The sequence below is a fragment of the Marmota monax genome, unplaced genomic scaffold (genome assembly GCF_021218885.2).
Source record: "Marmota monax isolate L192 unplaced genomic scaffold, Marmota_monax_Labrador192_F-V1.1 WCK01_AAM20220418_F8-fsc00011, whole genome shotgun sequence".
NCBI lineage: Eukaryota > Metazoa > Chordata > Mammalia > Rodentia > Sciuridae > Marmota > Marmota monax.
In genome coordinates, this window is record NW_026693082.1 from 3,691,387 (window position 1) to 3,706,160 (window position 14,774).

A 14,774-nucleotide genomic window follows, 5' to 3' on the forward strand; every position below is an offset into this window, starting at 1 on the left:
TGATAATAAAACCAGGCATAAAATAGCACTAATTCTAAAAAATGTATCAAGCCTAATGTTTATTTATCAAAAAATGTATCAAGCCTCACTGCTTTGAGAAGACAAGATCACAGTGCCTTCTCCTTTAATTCCTTATTTCATGGAAGTACTTGAGAAAATTTTCCCAGATAAGAAATGTAAAGCTGACCATTTCCTGTTTTGTTTATATGGAACACTAAATGAAGAATTTCATAAATATTTTATGATCTGGGTATTAACTATTATGAGCTTCCAAAGAAAAGAATCTTTGTCCAATTCAAAATTATTAAATTTAAAGAGCACTTAATGTGATTTGCTTTTTGGCAGTGGGGTGGAAGAAACTGTGGCAAAGTTGTATTCATTTGTGGTACTGTGACACTTAGCCAAAAGAACGTTTATTCCTTTAAAGAACTCGAAGTCCACAATGATTAGAAAGCATAACTTGAGTTGGCAATGCTGAATTATTGCTTACCAAATATATGCACTGAGGTGTTAACAGATTTGAATGATGGTCCACTCTTCACATGACAAGTATAAAGTCCTTTGTCTTTGTTTTGCACTTTGTGAATAATAAGAACACTGTAGAACACATTTGCATGGGAATTGCTTTGGTCAATTCGTTGCCTTACAGAAGCTCTCTTAGTTGTCTATAGAAAGAAAACATATAACAAAGGTATATGTAGTAACTGTTCATGCTTAAAGTAATAGCATTTTGACAGTTCCCAGTTCATTATTTTGACAGGTGCTTCTTTTTTCTTCTGAGAAGGATACCATATCCACCTAGAGCAAGATGTTTGGAAACTACATCTGTCTAGATGTGTTTCAATTATGTAGCATACCAGCCTTCATTTGGCACTTAAATTTTTCAAATTGACTTTCACATGTATCATCTCAGTTATTTTATACAACCCCTGTGACATGGGCAGAATCATTGCCTCTTTTACCCATGAAGAAACTGAAACCACAGAGACATTGGCTAAAGTATGCCAGAAACTCAGAACTTTTGAGCACAAATCTAGTATTTTTACTCCAGGACACATACCTCTCTAAACAGTAACCTGTTCTCTGGAACATAAAGATGTGAGCAATAATTATCTTTAGTACCTGGCTTAATGACAGTGTTTCTCTTAATAAATCACTACATAAGTTTCCTTTGCTACTACTGGAAATGAAAAGAACTAAGTTCTACATAGTATTTTACTAAGGTAAAATACTCCTTGTTTCATTATTTCACTTCGTGAGAATTGCTTGCCAATTCCTGCAAAATCTTGGCAAATGGAACTGGGACAAGCAAGTTTGGCCAGCATTTGGAGGGTGTTGTCCCACATTTATCTCAGGGAAGACCAAAAGAAGCCCTTGAGGCACAGTAGTCTAAACTGGTGGCAATGACCTGCTCACTGTTTTGAGAAGACAAGATCACAGTGCCTTCTCCTTTTCATTTTCAAATACATAATATATAATTTCCTCTTATCAACATTTTCCTGTAGGGGTTGGGGTGGGTCATGGAAAAAAAGACTTTGAAAACCAATCAGACTGATCTTTGGATCTTGAGCCTAGCATTTCTCTTTGCCTTGTTTAATAAACTTCGACTCACCTGCCTTTTTATTTCATGTCTGTTGGCACAGACATGTTCAGGCCATTTTCTTTATTCTCAATAGTAACCAGAGAGAAAAGTCAGTCACCACTATCAAAGGTCAGTAGTTAGTCTCCTAACCTAACAGTCTGAGGAGTCTCTGCTGCAGCCTGTTTGCATAGGCTTTACTGCTTGCTTGAGAATTCTTTTCTTTCCAAGTTTGAATAACATTGGTATTGTTTCTGCCTTGGAGAACAGTTCATCCTGTGTTTTGGAATTGCTTTGTCCAGTACTGCAGCCACCAGTCACACATGGCTATTTAAATTAAAATTAATAAAAATTAAAATTCACTTCTTAAGTTCACCTAGCCACACTGTAAGTATTCATTAGTCATATGTGGCTAGTGGTTACTTTATTGGTCAGCATAGGTATAATATATTTCCACCACAGAAAATTCCATTGGACAATACCATTTTAGATTTCTGGCATTCAATGGAAGTACTATCAATACTCTTAAATTAAATCAGCAACACTACCAAGATAAAAAAGTTTCTTCCCTCTTGGCATTTATTGAGAATATTTGATTTTTATCAAAACCCATAAAATCTTGCTACAAGTCATAGTATTTTAATTTAAATGAAACAATATTATTTTCTAGAAAATAGTTTATGACTCCTAAGTCCCTGTATCCCTATAGGGTGCTTATTGCATCTTGATGCTGAATGATTCCATTTCCATGGCAAGAAATATTTATGGGAAACAACAATCGCTTGGGGATGATGCATTAATCTTTTATACATAATTTATCATAAATTAGCTTTGTGATTGGGTAATCTGAATGACATAAGAAATGATCATACTTGGGATATGCCACATAAGTCATACGCAGTTTGGGGGCTGGAAACTACTGTCAGAATTCTCTGAACAGTTTATCATCTTTTTCCATCTACACATTTTTTTTAAAGAATTGCTATCTGAAAGGATATTATATTTGAATAAGGGATCCAGGCTCAAGCTTCGTTCTTCTCATTTTTCTGAAGGACAGAATTGCTCCTTTGACACTTAACAAATGGAATATTGGATGACTGGGTTGTAGTATCTTTTCCAAACATGCTGTAATCAGGTGCCTGAATGTCTGCCAGTACCTTAAATGAATGTGCTGACAAAAACAGCCTCCAGAAAGTTGTTGTTGTCATTACAAAAGACAGTCCCTGCCTGGCATTTAGTGATAAATTCCTCTCTCATCTTTAAATCCTAAAGAATTGTTTCCAGGGACAAAACAATCCCCTTTTCCACCCAGAAACATGCAATAGGAACAGCACCCAACACACTTCAAAACAAACCCCTAGACATCAAAAGACGGTATCTATGCACAACACACTGATGAATGCCAGGCAAGGAAAGCACCCAGTCCAAGCTCAAAGCTTCTTTATTGACCAACAACTGCCACAGGAGTCAGAATTTTCTCACCTCAAAAACCCAGTGGGGTTTTACTTGGTAAAAATGAATAGTGTGCAGTAGAAGAAATAAAGAAATGGGTTACTCACTTTATCAGGGTAACTCCAGGTCATTTGAACTCTTGTGTTCAGTGCAGTGGTAGCAGTACAGTTGAGGGTGAGGGTGTGACCACTAAGTAATTTCACTGGGCTTGGTGTGCTTATTTGGACATCTGTGATTGTATTGGCTGAAAACAGAAGAGACAGGTTTTTAAAAAATCAAGATTTCATTAGGCAGAGAAGCCACAGAACATTCTGGCTCACGTTTCATGCCCCTGGAGCATCACTTACTTTGCCGATGTGTGAGATAGTTTGTTTTATACATATGTCCATTGACTGTTGCTTCACAGGTCAGAAGCCCTATTTCTCTGTATGTTGCATTTGATATTATAAAGCCCTTCCTACTGTCCCAAGTTATTCTTTTTCCATCAGGGATCAGAGTATCAAATGGAAACTGAAAAGGAAGAAACATGCTTAAAAAAAAATCACATTGGCACTGTGGCAAAATTTTCTTTGGCTGTAAGTGGAAACATAATTTTCATCCAAAATGAAAAAACAGTACAGGTAAAAATTCTGGATTGTTTGTTGGTTCTTTAGTGTTTTTTTTTTTTTTCATACATCAAGATACATTTGTATTATGATACATTATAGTAATTAATGGTAATATATTCTCAGACTTGGCAAAAACCTGCATCCACCCAGGATAGAACTCGCTGTCATGTCAGACTTTTGATGGGAGCCCATACCATACTCTCTGGCCTCTGGGAATCTTGATAGTAAACTGGCTTTGTACTCAACAGAGAAACCAATTAGCATTTTTCAATGGGCTGCTGAGCTATTCTCATCTTTTCATAAGTCATAACTTTGTTCTCCCATTTTACATGGCTGTCTCTAAAGGGACTATTAATAGTTCTAGATCCTCCAAGATTTGTAAATTAACGCTATACTGGCTGGGGTTAGTCTGAGAGTCCTGCTGCATCACAAGGAGGTGTCAATTCTTCCTCTGAGAGGGGAAGCCACTGACAGTGAGGATGGCCTCTGAAGGCCAGGGAAACCATTACAAATGGAGTGACCTCAAGTTCTTAGTAGTATTCTCAAGCCTTCTTACAATATACAGGAGTTTTATGTGTGTGTGGTCCTGAGGATCGAACCTGGAATTTGAGTATGTTACGTAGGTGCTCTGCTCTGAACAATACTCCCAGACTCCAAGACTTAATATTTAAATTAAACACTCCAGCAGGGAGAATGGGGTCATTGCTCCATAGGCTGGCTAGCCAAATTCCTTAGATGCCAAGTTGCCAGCCCAATTTTAGAGGTATATACTACCATGATTACTTGTCCCCAGTTTGGCAAAGTGGAAAAAATCAGATTACCTTCTCCCAACAGACTATGAAGGAAATATCTAATAACTTCCATAAAGATGTTTGAAATCTTTTCTGTCTCCTCTCAAATGGCATATCTGACATCCCCCTCTCTCTCCCCTTATCAAGTATTTATGTTGCTTGTTGAAGCTGTGAATCTGGACTTGTGATCCAATGGAAGAAATTTCTAGTCCAGAAGTCATTTGTGTCTCTCTCTTCCAGTATATGTATCTACATTGGTATTTGTTGTCAATGTTGCTTATAGTTAATTACATCCTGTTTATGAAGAACTGAAATCAATTGAAAAATTCCTTTCATGTTCTAGAAAATCAAGATTCTACCTGTTAGCTTAAGAATGCTCTACATTCAGTGGGGGAAAGGACCTTGTATTCTAATTTGGCACAAACAAGGGGAAGAAAACTCAGAATTTAAATCTATGATACTTTTAAAATAAGTGAAAATAAGTATGTGCTGAATCTAAGAAAGGTTTGCTGATGGATTTCCTCAGTATAACTTAAAAATATATTAACATTTCTTTTAAAGTTTTTCATATTGTTGCCTCCACTAATATTATTCCACTGAGAAAGTAACTGTTTTCTGCTGACAAGAGGGAAAACAGTAATTGATTGCGCAGCCCATCAGCTCTGGTCATTGCTGCATGTCATGAGACACACAAGTAGACAGGCAGATGGCAACCTCAAGAAATTTCTGGGCAGGGCTACCTGCTTCTACCTAACAGTGGTTCACAGGGAAGTAGGGGGCAGTGAATTAGAAGAAAAGAGGTGATAAGAGAAACAGAAGGAAAAGATGTTAATTTTACATCAGCATAGATATGTAATAAGTTAGAATATTTTCTGTGTTTAGCATATGCCAAACCAAAATTGGTTAGAATTTTATCCTTTTCTGTCTCCCTCAATTTTTAAAAAATTGTGCATAATAGATCTTAGGTAGTAAAACAGAGTAAATAACTTAGTTTTGCTCTACCTGTGACAGGAAACCCATCTCCATTAGGGTCTGAATGAAAGAGCAAAGTTTCCCTATTCCTGTAACCAAATTGCCCAGGGTGGCCTCCAACTTGCAGTCCTCTTGCCTCAGCCTCTTAGTTGCTGGGATTATAGGCAGGTGCCATCATGCGTGGCTCCCCATGGTTTTCTCCTACATGTTGATCATGTAGCAATTATTATCTTAGACCAAGAGGTGTAATGCCATGCAGCTGAAAACATGACTTGGTAATAAATCAAGTATTGAATATTAAAATTAAAAATAAACAATACTAGCAGCGGACCCTTTAATTGGGCATGTCTTGTGTCAGACACTGGTCTAAATACTTTCCATATATTGCCTTATTTGGTCTTCCTAACAACCTGCAAGGCAGTACCACTGTAATCACCCCACCCATCAAATGGGGTTACTGAGGTGGACAGAGGTTGGGTCATTTGGTTGGCCAGTAGGTTAGTGGTAGTGTGGCACCAGCCTCTGCTCTGAGTAGCTCTAGTTCTCCTTTCTCTTATGCAAACTAAACCATTACGTAGGAAGGGTGGATGTCATATGAGACACACAAGTAGACAGGGAGATGGCAGCCTCAAGAAATTTCTGGGCAGGGATACCTAAATGGGAAGTCAGAATTTTGGCTGTAATGCTTAGTATGGCCAGTAGTCCCCAATATTTTCTAGATCAGTTGAGGAGTTAGACTTCTCTGGTGTGATATCCAGTGATTTTTATATTTACTGGCAATGGGACACAGATATAATGGAGGCCAAAATCTGACTTTGATGGACTACATTGAGGGCTTAAGTTGAGTTAGGAATATAAGAAAGTCAAGGAGATACCTCATCACACTTCAGGACTCAGCGTTAATAGGTGATACGAGACTCACAACTTGAATACTTTCAACTTCCCCACCACTACCACCAAACACTTTTGGAGTACCTGCTATGTGGTGAACAATGTGAGTTGCTGCATTGGGGGTTTAATCTTAAAAGCTCTAAGCTTTCAGGATTTGGTACAGCTTTCATTTGGGGAGTTTTTATCCAGTCCATAGTTCTAGTATACTCCTAATTCTAATTACTGATGAATTAGCTAGAATGTCACATTGAAGCTTGTCTTTACTGGATTCCACTCTAAATCTCTTTTACAGCTTTCAGCATAATATAAAGAAAAGTCCCATGGATGGATTCCCCCCCCCCTTTTTTTTTAATAAAAGGCTAAATTTGGGTACCCAGCATGAGGTAAGCTTTTCTTTTGGTCACCAGGAACTCCTCAACTTTAAACCAAATGTGGTGATGGCTTCATGGCATGAAGCAAGAGCATGTCACTGCCTGGAGAATTAGGCACCCTGCTGACAGTCTGTCTTCAGCATTGATCTTGATGAACCACTGGCAAGTCATTAATTTGTACAAGCAATAGAATTGGCTTTTCTCACATTTGCATACATTTGGACTTACGAATGTATATTAAAAGCTCCATGATTTTAGTTCTTTCATTATTTATGTAGATTTGTGCTTAAGAAATTATTATTTTATCCTACTTAAAAATTAAAAGCATGTACAGGTATAAACTAATAGTATTTTGTAGTAAAAGGATACTATAGATAAGTCCACTGAGAAGCCCAAATATCTAAGAAAATTGTTTCAGAGAGAGAAAGTGATTAAAACTTTATTATACTCATTTGCAATAAAAACACTCTTGAGAGTAGCATTGCCCAGTTTTACCTTTTTTAGGGTAACAGTGATGTTAGGCGACGTAACCCGGCAGGGAATGACAAGCTGCCTTCCTTCCTTCATATATACAACTTTAGGTATTTCACTGTACATCTCTATGAAAGGTCTACCTATATCTGAAAAAAAAACCAAAAACCCACAGTTTAAAAAAAAAACATAAAAGTGATTGAAATAGAAACATGTAGACACTGTAGTTGGTGAGGTACTCAACACACAATCAAGGATACACCATACTCCCCTTAAAGTAATTCCTAAATCTCTTTTGTCTCTGAATTTGGACTTCTGTGTTTCTGCCCAGAAAAGGAAAGTTTGCCTAATAAAACCAAATTTCTTATTCAGTTGTTGGCTTTCAATTGGATTGCTCTGATATCCTAACATGCAAGTGAGATATGGGGGACTGCTGTGGGGTAAAGCTATAGAAGTACAGTGAGAGAGAAAGGAGACTGTTCTTACCACAGCTATGCTAAGTTCTCCAGGAAGCACCCTCCAGAGCCTTTGTGACAACTCAAAGCCACAGGTGCAGTGTGGAAAGTTAATTCCCTTTGGAGTTAGAGATGATGCAGAAGTGTAATTGGTTAGAGGATTATCATTGGATGATAGAAGCATGATTTAAAGATTTTCTAGACCTTTCTTGATAATGAATAATGAATAAGAAAATCTGAGCTGCTTAGGGGGAGGGTACAAAGTGTGAGAAACAGTGTTGAAAACTGCATTTATTTCGTATGCATATTAGATCTGTTTCTTTAGTATGTACTTCTTATCTACTAAGAGCAAAATATATGCAAGTCCCTGCAGAGAGGTCTGGAAGACTTCAAATTTTTACCAAAATTCCTCCTTTTAAGTGTGGCATTTGGCCCATCTCAAAGGCAAAGAGGATTCAAACCTCCTGTTTAGCTTTCCTATAAATCATCCCTCCCGCCCCGCCCCCTCCTCCAACCAGAATGAACATCAGATGCTTTTAGAAACATTCTCACTGTCCACCTTGCCCTTGCCCTTGCCCTCAGGAATCCCCCGCAGCCAGCCATCTCTTCTGTAATCACTGTGTTCTGATTCTCCCACTTTGGCTCCAGCCTTACATGCCCAGAGTAAACTTTCTCCATTTCGACCCGAAAGAACCAGCCAGGCTTTCACCTGCCTACTGGTCCTCTCAGATCAATCAGTTAGGAAATTCTTAATGCTGAATGGAGAATGAATCGGGAAGAAACAAGAAAAGTCGTCAGGCAGTGGTTGCCTAGAACAACAGATGGTGGCCACACTGATTATTAGGGGTTGAGTTGTGCCCCCCAGAACAATAACAAAAGATATGTTTGAAGTTCTAATTCCCCCACACCCCATGCTTCTGAAGTAACCTGATTTGGAAATAGGGTTGCTGAAATGTACTTAAGTACGCTAAGCAGAGTGGGCCCCTAATCTAATATGACTGGCATCCTTTATAAGATGGCCATCTAAGGACAAAGATGGGAACTGATGTGACATCTGTAAGCCAAGGAATGCCATGGATTGGAGGGAAACCACCAGAGGGTAGCAAGAGACAAGGATGTTTTATTCAACAAGTGTCAGAATGGGCTTGTCCTTGAAAACACCTTGACTTCAGACGCATGCTGGCATAGAAAAGACTAGAAGCAAATACACTAAAATGTTATCTATGATTATCTTTGGTGGTAGCTCTTCTAGAATGATTTTGTATTATTTTACAATAGTAATCAATTAAAGTTAAAACAAATTATAAAGTATGTTTTAACTTAAGAAAATGTATACATTTTTGCATTTGATTTAGTTTGTCTTCTATAATAGAATGAGACATTAACTGTGAGGATTAATAAAGTTGTATGTTTATTAGGAATTTTCAATGTGTGTAGAACATATGCATATAGGAAAAGCTAATTAATTGGAAGCAAGGGTTTCTTATCAGCATTAAATTCTTCCTCTAAATAAAGTTGCTGAGCTAGACATTCAGTTAGGAACTATTGGGATTTGATCATTCCTTTCCTTCCTCCTGTGAGTCTACATTTTTGTCTCCTTTGTGACTCCCAAGGTAAACACAAACACCAGGAAATGGTTTAATTCATTCAACTAAACTGTAAATCCTTCATATTTAATTTATTGTCTCCTTAAACAACCATGAAAATGTTGAAAAACAAAGGACACTGGCATTAAAAGTTCCTACAGGAAATAGTAAACATCAGTAGAGTCATTTTTAGGCTAGTGAAATGCTAATTCCAAATGAAAATTAGAGTGGCTAATTTGATAAGCCTTGAGTTTCTTCTTCCCCTTTGTCTCTTTGGATCCCTAAACACTTAAATTTTACCACTGCTGTTGGCCAATCCCAAACTGGTCCAAGTGGTACATGCCTGTAATCCCAGCTACTTGGGAAGCTAAGGTAGGAGGATCGAAAATTCAACTTACAATCCAGCTTGGACAATTTAGGAAGATCCTGTCTCAAAATAAAAAGAGCTGGGTGGTAAAGTACCCCTGGGTTTCATCCCAGTACTGCAAATAAATAAGCAAGTAATTAAAATAAAAGCCAACTTCAGTTTCAGCACTGGGCCCATAAGAGTTCTGTTCAAAGATGTCAGAACTTCAGTGATTTATGTTCATTCAAACACAATTCAAACCACATGATTTTTATGACAGTGGTGTCATTATAAATCCACTGTGTTTGTAGATGAGCTTATGACTGTAGACACACACACACACACACACACACACACCCCACTACTCTCTGGCTTATTAATAGTATACTTCCTCTGCAGTTGCTTCAAGGAAGGGCTAAGAAAGAACTTGTCTGACATAATACAAACATATTTTGTTTTGTAGGACCATAGATACAGAAGAGGTCATGGTTCCATTAATATCACCAGTAAAACCACTTACTACTCCCGTAGGGCACATTTGTTTTTGTCACAAAATTAAAAATGACTTTTGAACCCAGCTACAACTGCAGAGTGGTTTCCTGAGACCAAATTGGCTGGTTGTTAAACGAGTGAGGAAGACCTGCTCCAAAGATTGCCAGTATACTGGCAGCTCAGACACACTGTCACCAGGGATGCAAGCCAACACACAGCTAGGTAAAGGTCACACAGAGGGTAGCAATTCTTAGAGCTCAAAGCAGTAACAGGAAACTGGCATAGAATATGAGGTTTTTTCACCCAATGGGAGTATCTGGACTGTCACTTATCCTTCAGGACAAGAAGTGTGCTTGGACACAGGGAAAGATCAAACAGGGACCCTTGCTCAGAATGGAATTATGTCTATTTTTAAAATGTGTTTTTTCCTTTTGAAATCTGCAGTCATGGGCACATTAAGAAGCATCAGGGCCCCAGCATGCCATCCTTATTCTATTCTGTTTCCTACTGGCATCACCTGGGAATACTGCTGGGTTCAGAGCACATGAATGACTCCTGAAATTTAAGGATATTTTTGACTCAGAAGGGTTCAAGAGTAAATATCTTATTTTCTAGCACATTTACATTTTTATGATCTTTATAAACTTTTCCCAGATTTCCTTTCCCTTAATTTTCATTTTCCTTACCTCCAAGTCCTAGTCATGAGGATTCTTAGTTACTTTAAGAAAGATGTGTAAATTCCTAGAAAGACACAAACTACTTCATTTATTGAGGGTGAATATTATTTCATTTATTGAGGATGAATATTATTTCATTTATTGAGGATGAAATGGAGAGGATAAAAACTCATTAACCAGTCCCATGAAGACAGTTCCATCTAGACAGTTCCATCTTTATGCAATGGATCATCCTTAATACTCAAGGGCATGTTGTCAATTAGTGAAATATTTCATTTGAAATATAAGTGCCCCCCCCAAAAAAAAAAAGGAAAAGAGAGGCAAGTTCTATACTGACTCATACTGTCCATCGAAACTTTTGACAATTCCAAACAGAGTTTTGAAGCAATTGCAACAAAGCTATAGTCGCTATACTAACATCAGGCAAAATAGACTTTAAAATGTTAGTAAAGATAAAAAAGAAAATTTAATAAGAATAAGGGGGTCAATCCATGAGAAATATATAACAATTAAAAACATACATACCTAACAACAGAACATCAAAACTACATGAAGCAAAAACAGAGAGTTGAAGGAAGAAATAGGCAGTTCAACAATAAAAATGGAGATTATAGTACCCTCTTTCAATAATGAATAGAACAACAAGACAGGAAATCAAAAGGGAATAGATAATTTGAATAATACTGTCAACCAACTATACCTGACAATGATCTCTAGAATAGTCTTCCCATCACAGCAGTATACACTTTTCTCCAGTACACATGAAACATTCTCAGGGACATAGCATATGCTAGGTCATAAAACAAATGTAATAAATTTTAAAGAATAAATAATAACAAAGTATGTTGTCTGTCTATAGTGGAATTAAATTAGAAACAAATAACAGGAAGAAACTTGGGAAACTCTCAAAAATGTAGAAATTAAATAACAAATAACTAGTGGTCAAAGAAGAAATCACAAGGAAAATTAGAAAATGCTTTGAAATGAATGAAAATGAAAACAACATGGCAAAACTTTTGGGATGAAGCTAAACGGTAATTAGAGAGAAATTCACATGCAAATGTCTCTATTAAAAAAGAAGAAAGATCTCAAATCAATAATCTAACCTTTTACCTTCGGATGTTGGTAAGAATAGCATACTAAGTCTAAAGCAAGGAAAAGGGAGAAAATGATATGTTAGAGTAGAAACTAAAGAGAAAAATAATAATAGAGAAAAACAGTAAACAAAAAGCTGATTCTTTGGAAACAAACACAAGTGACAAAGTTGTCAGATAAGCCAAGAAAAAAAAGAGGGAAGACGTGAATTACTAGAATCAGAAGTGAAACAGTGAATATTACTACTGACATTACTAAAGCAAAAAGTATTATAAAGTAATATAATTGTATGCCAATAAATTATATAACAGATGAAGTGGATAAATTCCTAGAAAGACACAAACTACTGTAACTAATTCAATAAGAAATAGACAACCCAATCAGATCTATAATAAGAGATCAAATTTGTAATTTCAAAACAAAACAAAAAACTGCTCACAGGGTAAAGCTGAGGCCCAAATGGCAAGTGAATTCTACCAAACTGAAAGAGATAATACTAATTTTTCACAAATCATTCCAAAAAATAGGAAGAGTAAGGAGAACTTCTGAATTCATTCCATGAGGCCAGAATTACTGATACCGAAACTAAAAAAACATTACAAGAAAACTACAGAGTAGTATATGGATATAGGAACAACAAGAACAACAAAGTAGTAAATTAAATCCAGGAACATGTAAAAAGCATTATGCACAGTGACCAAGGGGAATTTGTCCCAGGAATACAAGAAGACTGGTTTGACATCTCAATAGCAATCAATGTAATTAATATACCATATCAATAGAGCAAAAACCAAAAACCACATGATTATCACAATAGGTATAGAAAGTATTTTATAAAATCTAACTGATCAAACCCACATAACTACAGTTATCTTATATTAGACAAAGCCTCCAAAAGCATACATTGGAGAAAAGATAGCCTATTCAACAAATGGTGCAGGGAAAACTAGGAATCCATATGCAACAAAATGAAATTAAACACCTATCTCTCACCATGCATAAAACTCAACTCAAAGTGGATCAAGGGCCTAGGAATTAAACCAGAGATACTGCTCCTATTAGAAAGTAGGCCCAAATCTTTCCAATCCTGATAACCTTTACTTCTTTTTCTTGTCTAACTGCCATGGCTAGACCCTCTAGTATAGTAGAACTGATAGAGATAAAAAATCCTGTCTTGTTCCTGATATTAGGGGAAAAACATTCAGTATTTCACTGTTAAGTATGGTGTTAGCTGTGGGGTTTTGTTTTCTGTTTTTGTTTTGTTTTTTAAGTGTAATTTATCAGTTTGAGAAAGTTCTATTCTGTTCCTAGTTTGCTGAATGTTTTAATCATGAAATCAGCTGGATTTTTAAAAAAATTTAATTTGTTATATATGACAGCAGAATGTATTACAATTCATAGTATACATATAGAGCACAATTTTTCATATCTGGTTATACACAAAGTGTACATTTGTGTCTTCATACATGCCATTTGTGTCTTCATGTATTTAGGGTAATGATGTCCATCTCATTCCACTGTCTTTCCTACCCTCATGCCCCCTCCCTTCCCTTCCCTCTCCTTTCCCCTATCTAGAGTTCATCTAATCCTCCCATACCCACCCCCAACCCCATTATGAATCATCATCCTTAAATCAGAAAAAACATTGGGCATTTGTTTTTTTGTGATTGGCTAACTTGACTTAGCATTATATTCTCCAACTCCATCCATTTACCTGCAAATGCCATGATTTTATTACCTTTTAATGATGAATAATATTCCATTGTGTATATGTAACCCATTTTCTTTATCCATTTATCTACTGAAGGGCATCTAGTTTGGTTCCACAGTTTAGCTATTGTGAATTATGCTGCAATAAACATTGATGTGACTGTATTCCTGTAGTATGCTGCTTTTAAGTCCTTTGGGTAAAGACTGAGGAGAGGGATAGCTGGGTCAAATGGTGGTTCCATTCCCAGTTTTCCAAGGAATCTCCATACTGCTTTCCATATTGGAAAAATGGAAAAATCTGCACCAATTTGCAGTCCCACCAGCAATGTATGAGTGTGCCTTTTCCCCCACATCCTTGCCAACATTTATTGATTGTATTCTTAATAGCTGCCATTCTGACTGGAGTGAGATGAAATCTTAGAGTAGTTTTGATTTGCATTTCTCTAATTGCTAGAGATGTTGAACATTTTTTCATAAATTTGTTGATTGATTGTATATCATCTTCTGAGAAGTTTTTTGTTCAGTTCCTTGGCCCATTTATTGATTGGGTTATTTATTTATTTATTTTGGTGTTAGATTTTTTACTTCTTTATATTCTCTAGATATTAGTACTCTATCTGATGTGCATGTGGTAAAAATTTGCTCCCAAAATGTAGGCTCTCTGTTCATCTCACTGATTATTTCTTTTGGCTGATAAGAAGCTTTTTCGTTTGAATCCATCTTGTTTATTGATTCTTGATTTTAATTCTTGCATTATAGAAGTCTTATTAAGGAAGTCAGGGCCTAATCTGATATGCTTTGGAAAACAGTCTTTATTTTTGGATAACATGGTCTTGTATAAAGAAAATCCTAAGATTACAAGATATAAGATAAATATATAAAAATGAATCATATTTCTACAACTTGCAATGAACAATTTGAAAATGAATTTATAAAAACAATTCTGTTTTCAACAGCATCAAAAAGAATAAAGTACTTAGTACTAAACAAAAGAAGTGCAAAATTTACACTTTGGAAAACATTGTGAAAGAAATTAAAGAAGATGTAAATAATTGGGATAATGTCCCACATTTGTGGTTTGGAAGACAATATTGTTAAGATGTCAGTACTTGCAAAAGTGATCTACTGCAATGCAATCCTTATCAGAATTTCAGCTAACTTCTTTGTAGAAGTTGACAGTGATTCTAAAATTCTAGATGATTGCCAGAGACCAGAATAGACAAAATAATCTGGGAAAAGAATAATAAAATTGGAGGACTCAATATATCTCAGTTTCTA

At 36.3% G+C, this 14,774-nt stretch overlaps 1 protein-coding gene across 1 annotated transcript in view; it reads right to left on the bottom strand.

Moving 5' to 3' along the window:
* The window catches only part of Flt1 (fms related receptor tyrosine kinase 1), a 175,427-nt gene that overhangs the window by 114,487 nt on the left and 46,166 nt on the right, over window positions 1-14,774 (bottom strand). The window contains exons 4-7 of the mRNA XM_046454099.1: window positions 7,160-7,284; window positions 3,379-3,541; window positions 3,139-3,275; window positions 491-665 (exon numbers count right to left, since the gene is read on the bottom strand). Coding sequence (XP_046310055.1) covers window positions 491-665; window positions 3,139-3,275; window positions 3,379-3,541; window positions 7,160-7,284 — 600 coding nt within the window. The remainder of the gene's footprint in view (window positions 1-490; window positions 666-3,138; window positions 3,276-3,378; window positions 3,542-7,159; window positions 7,285-14,774) is intronic.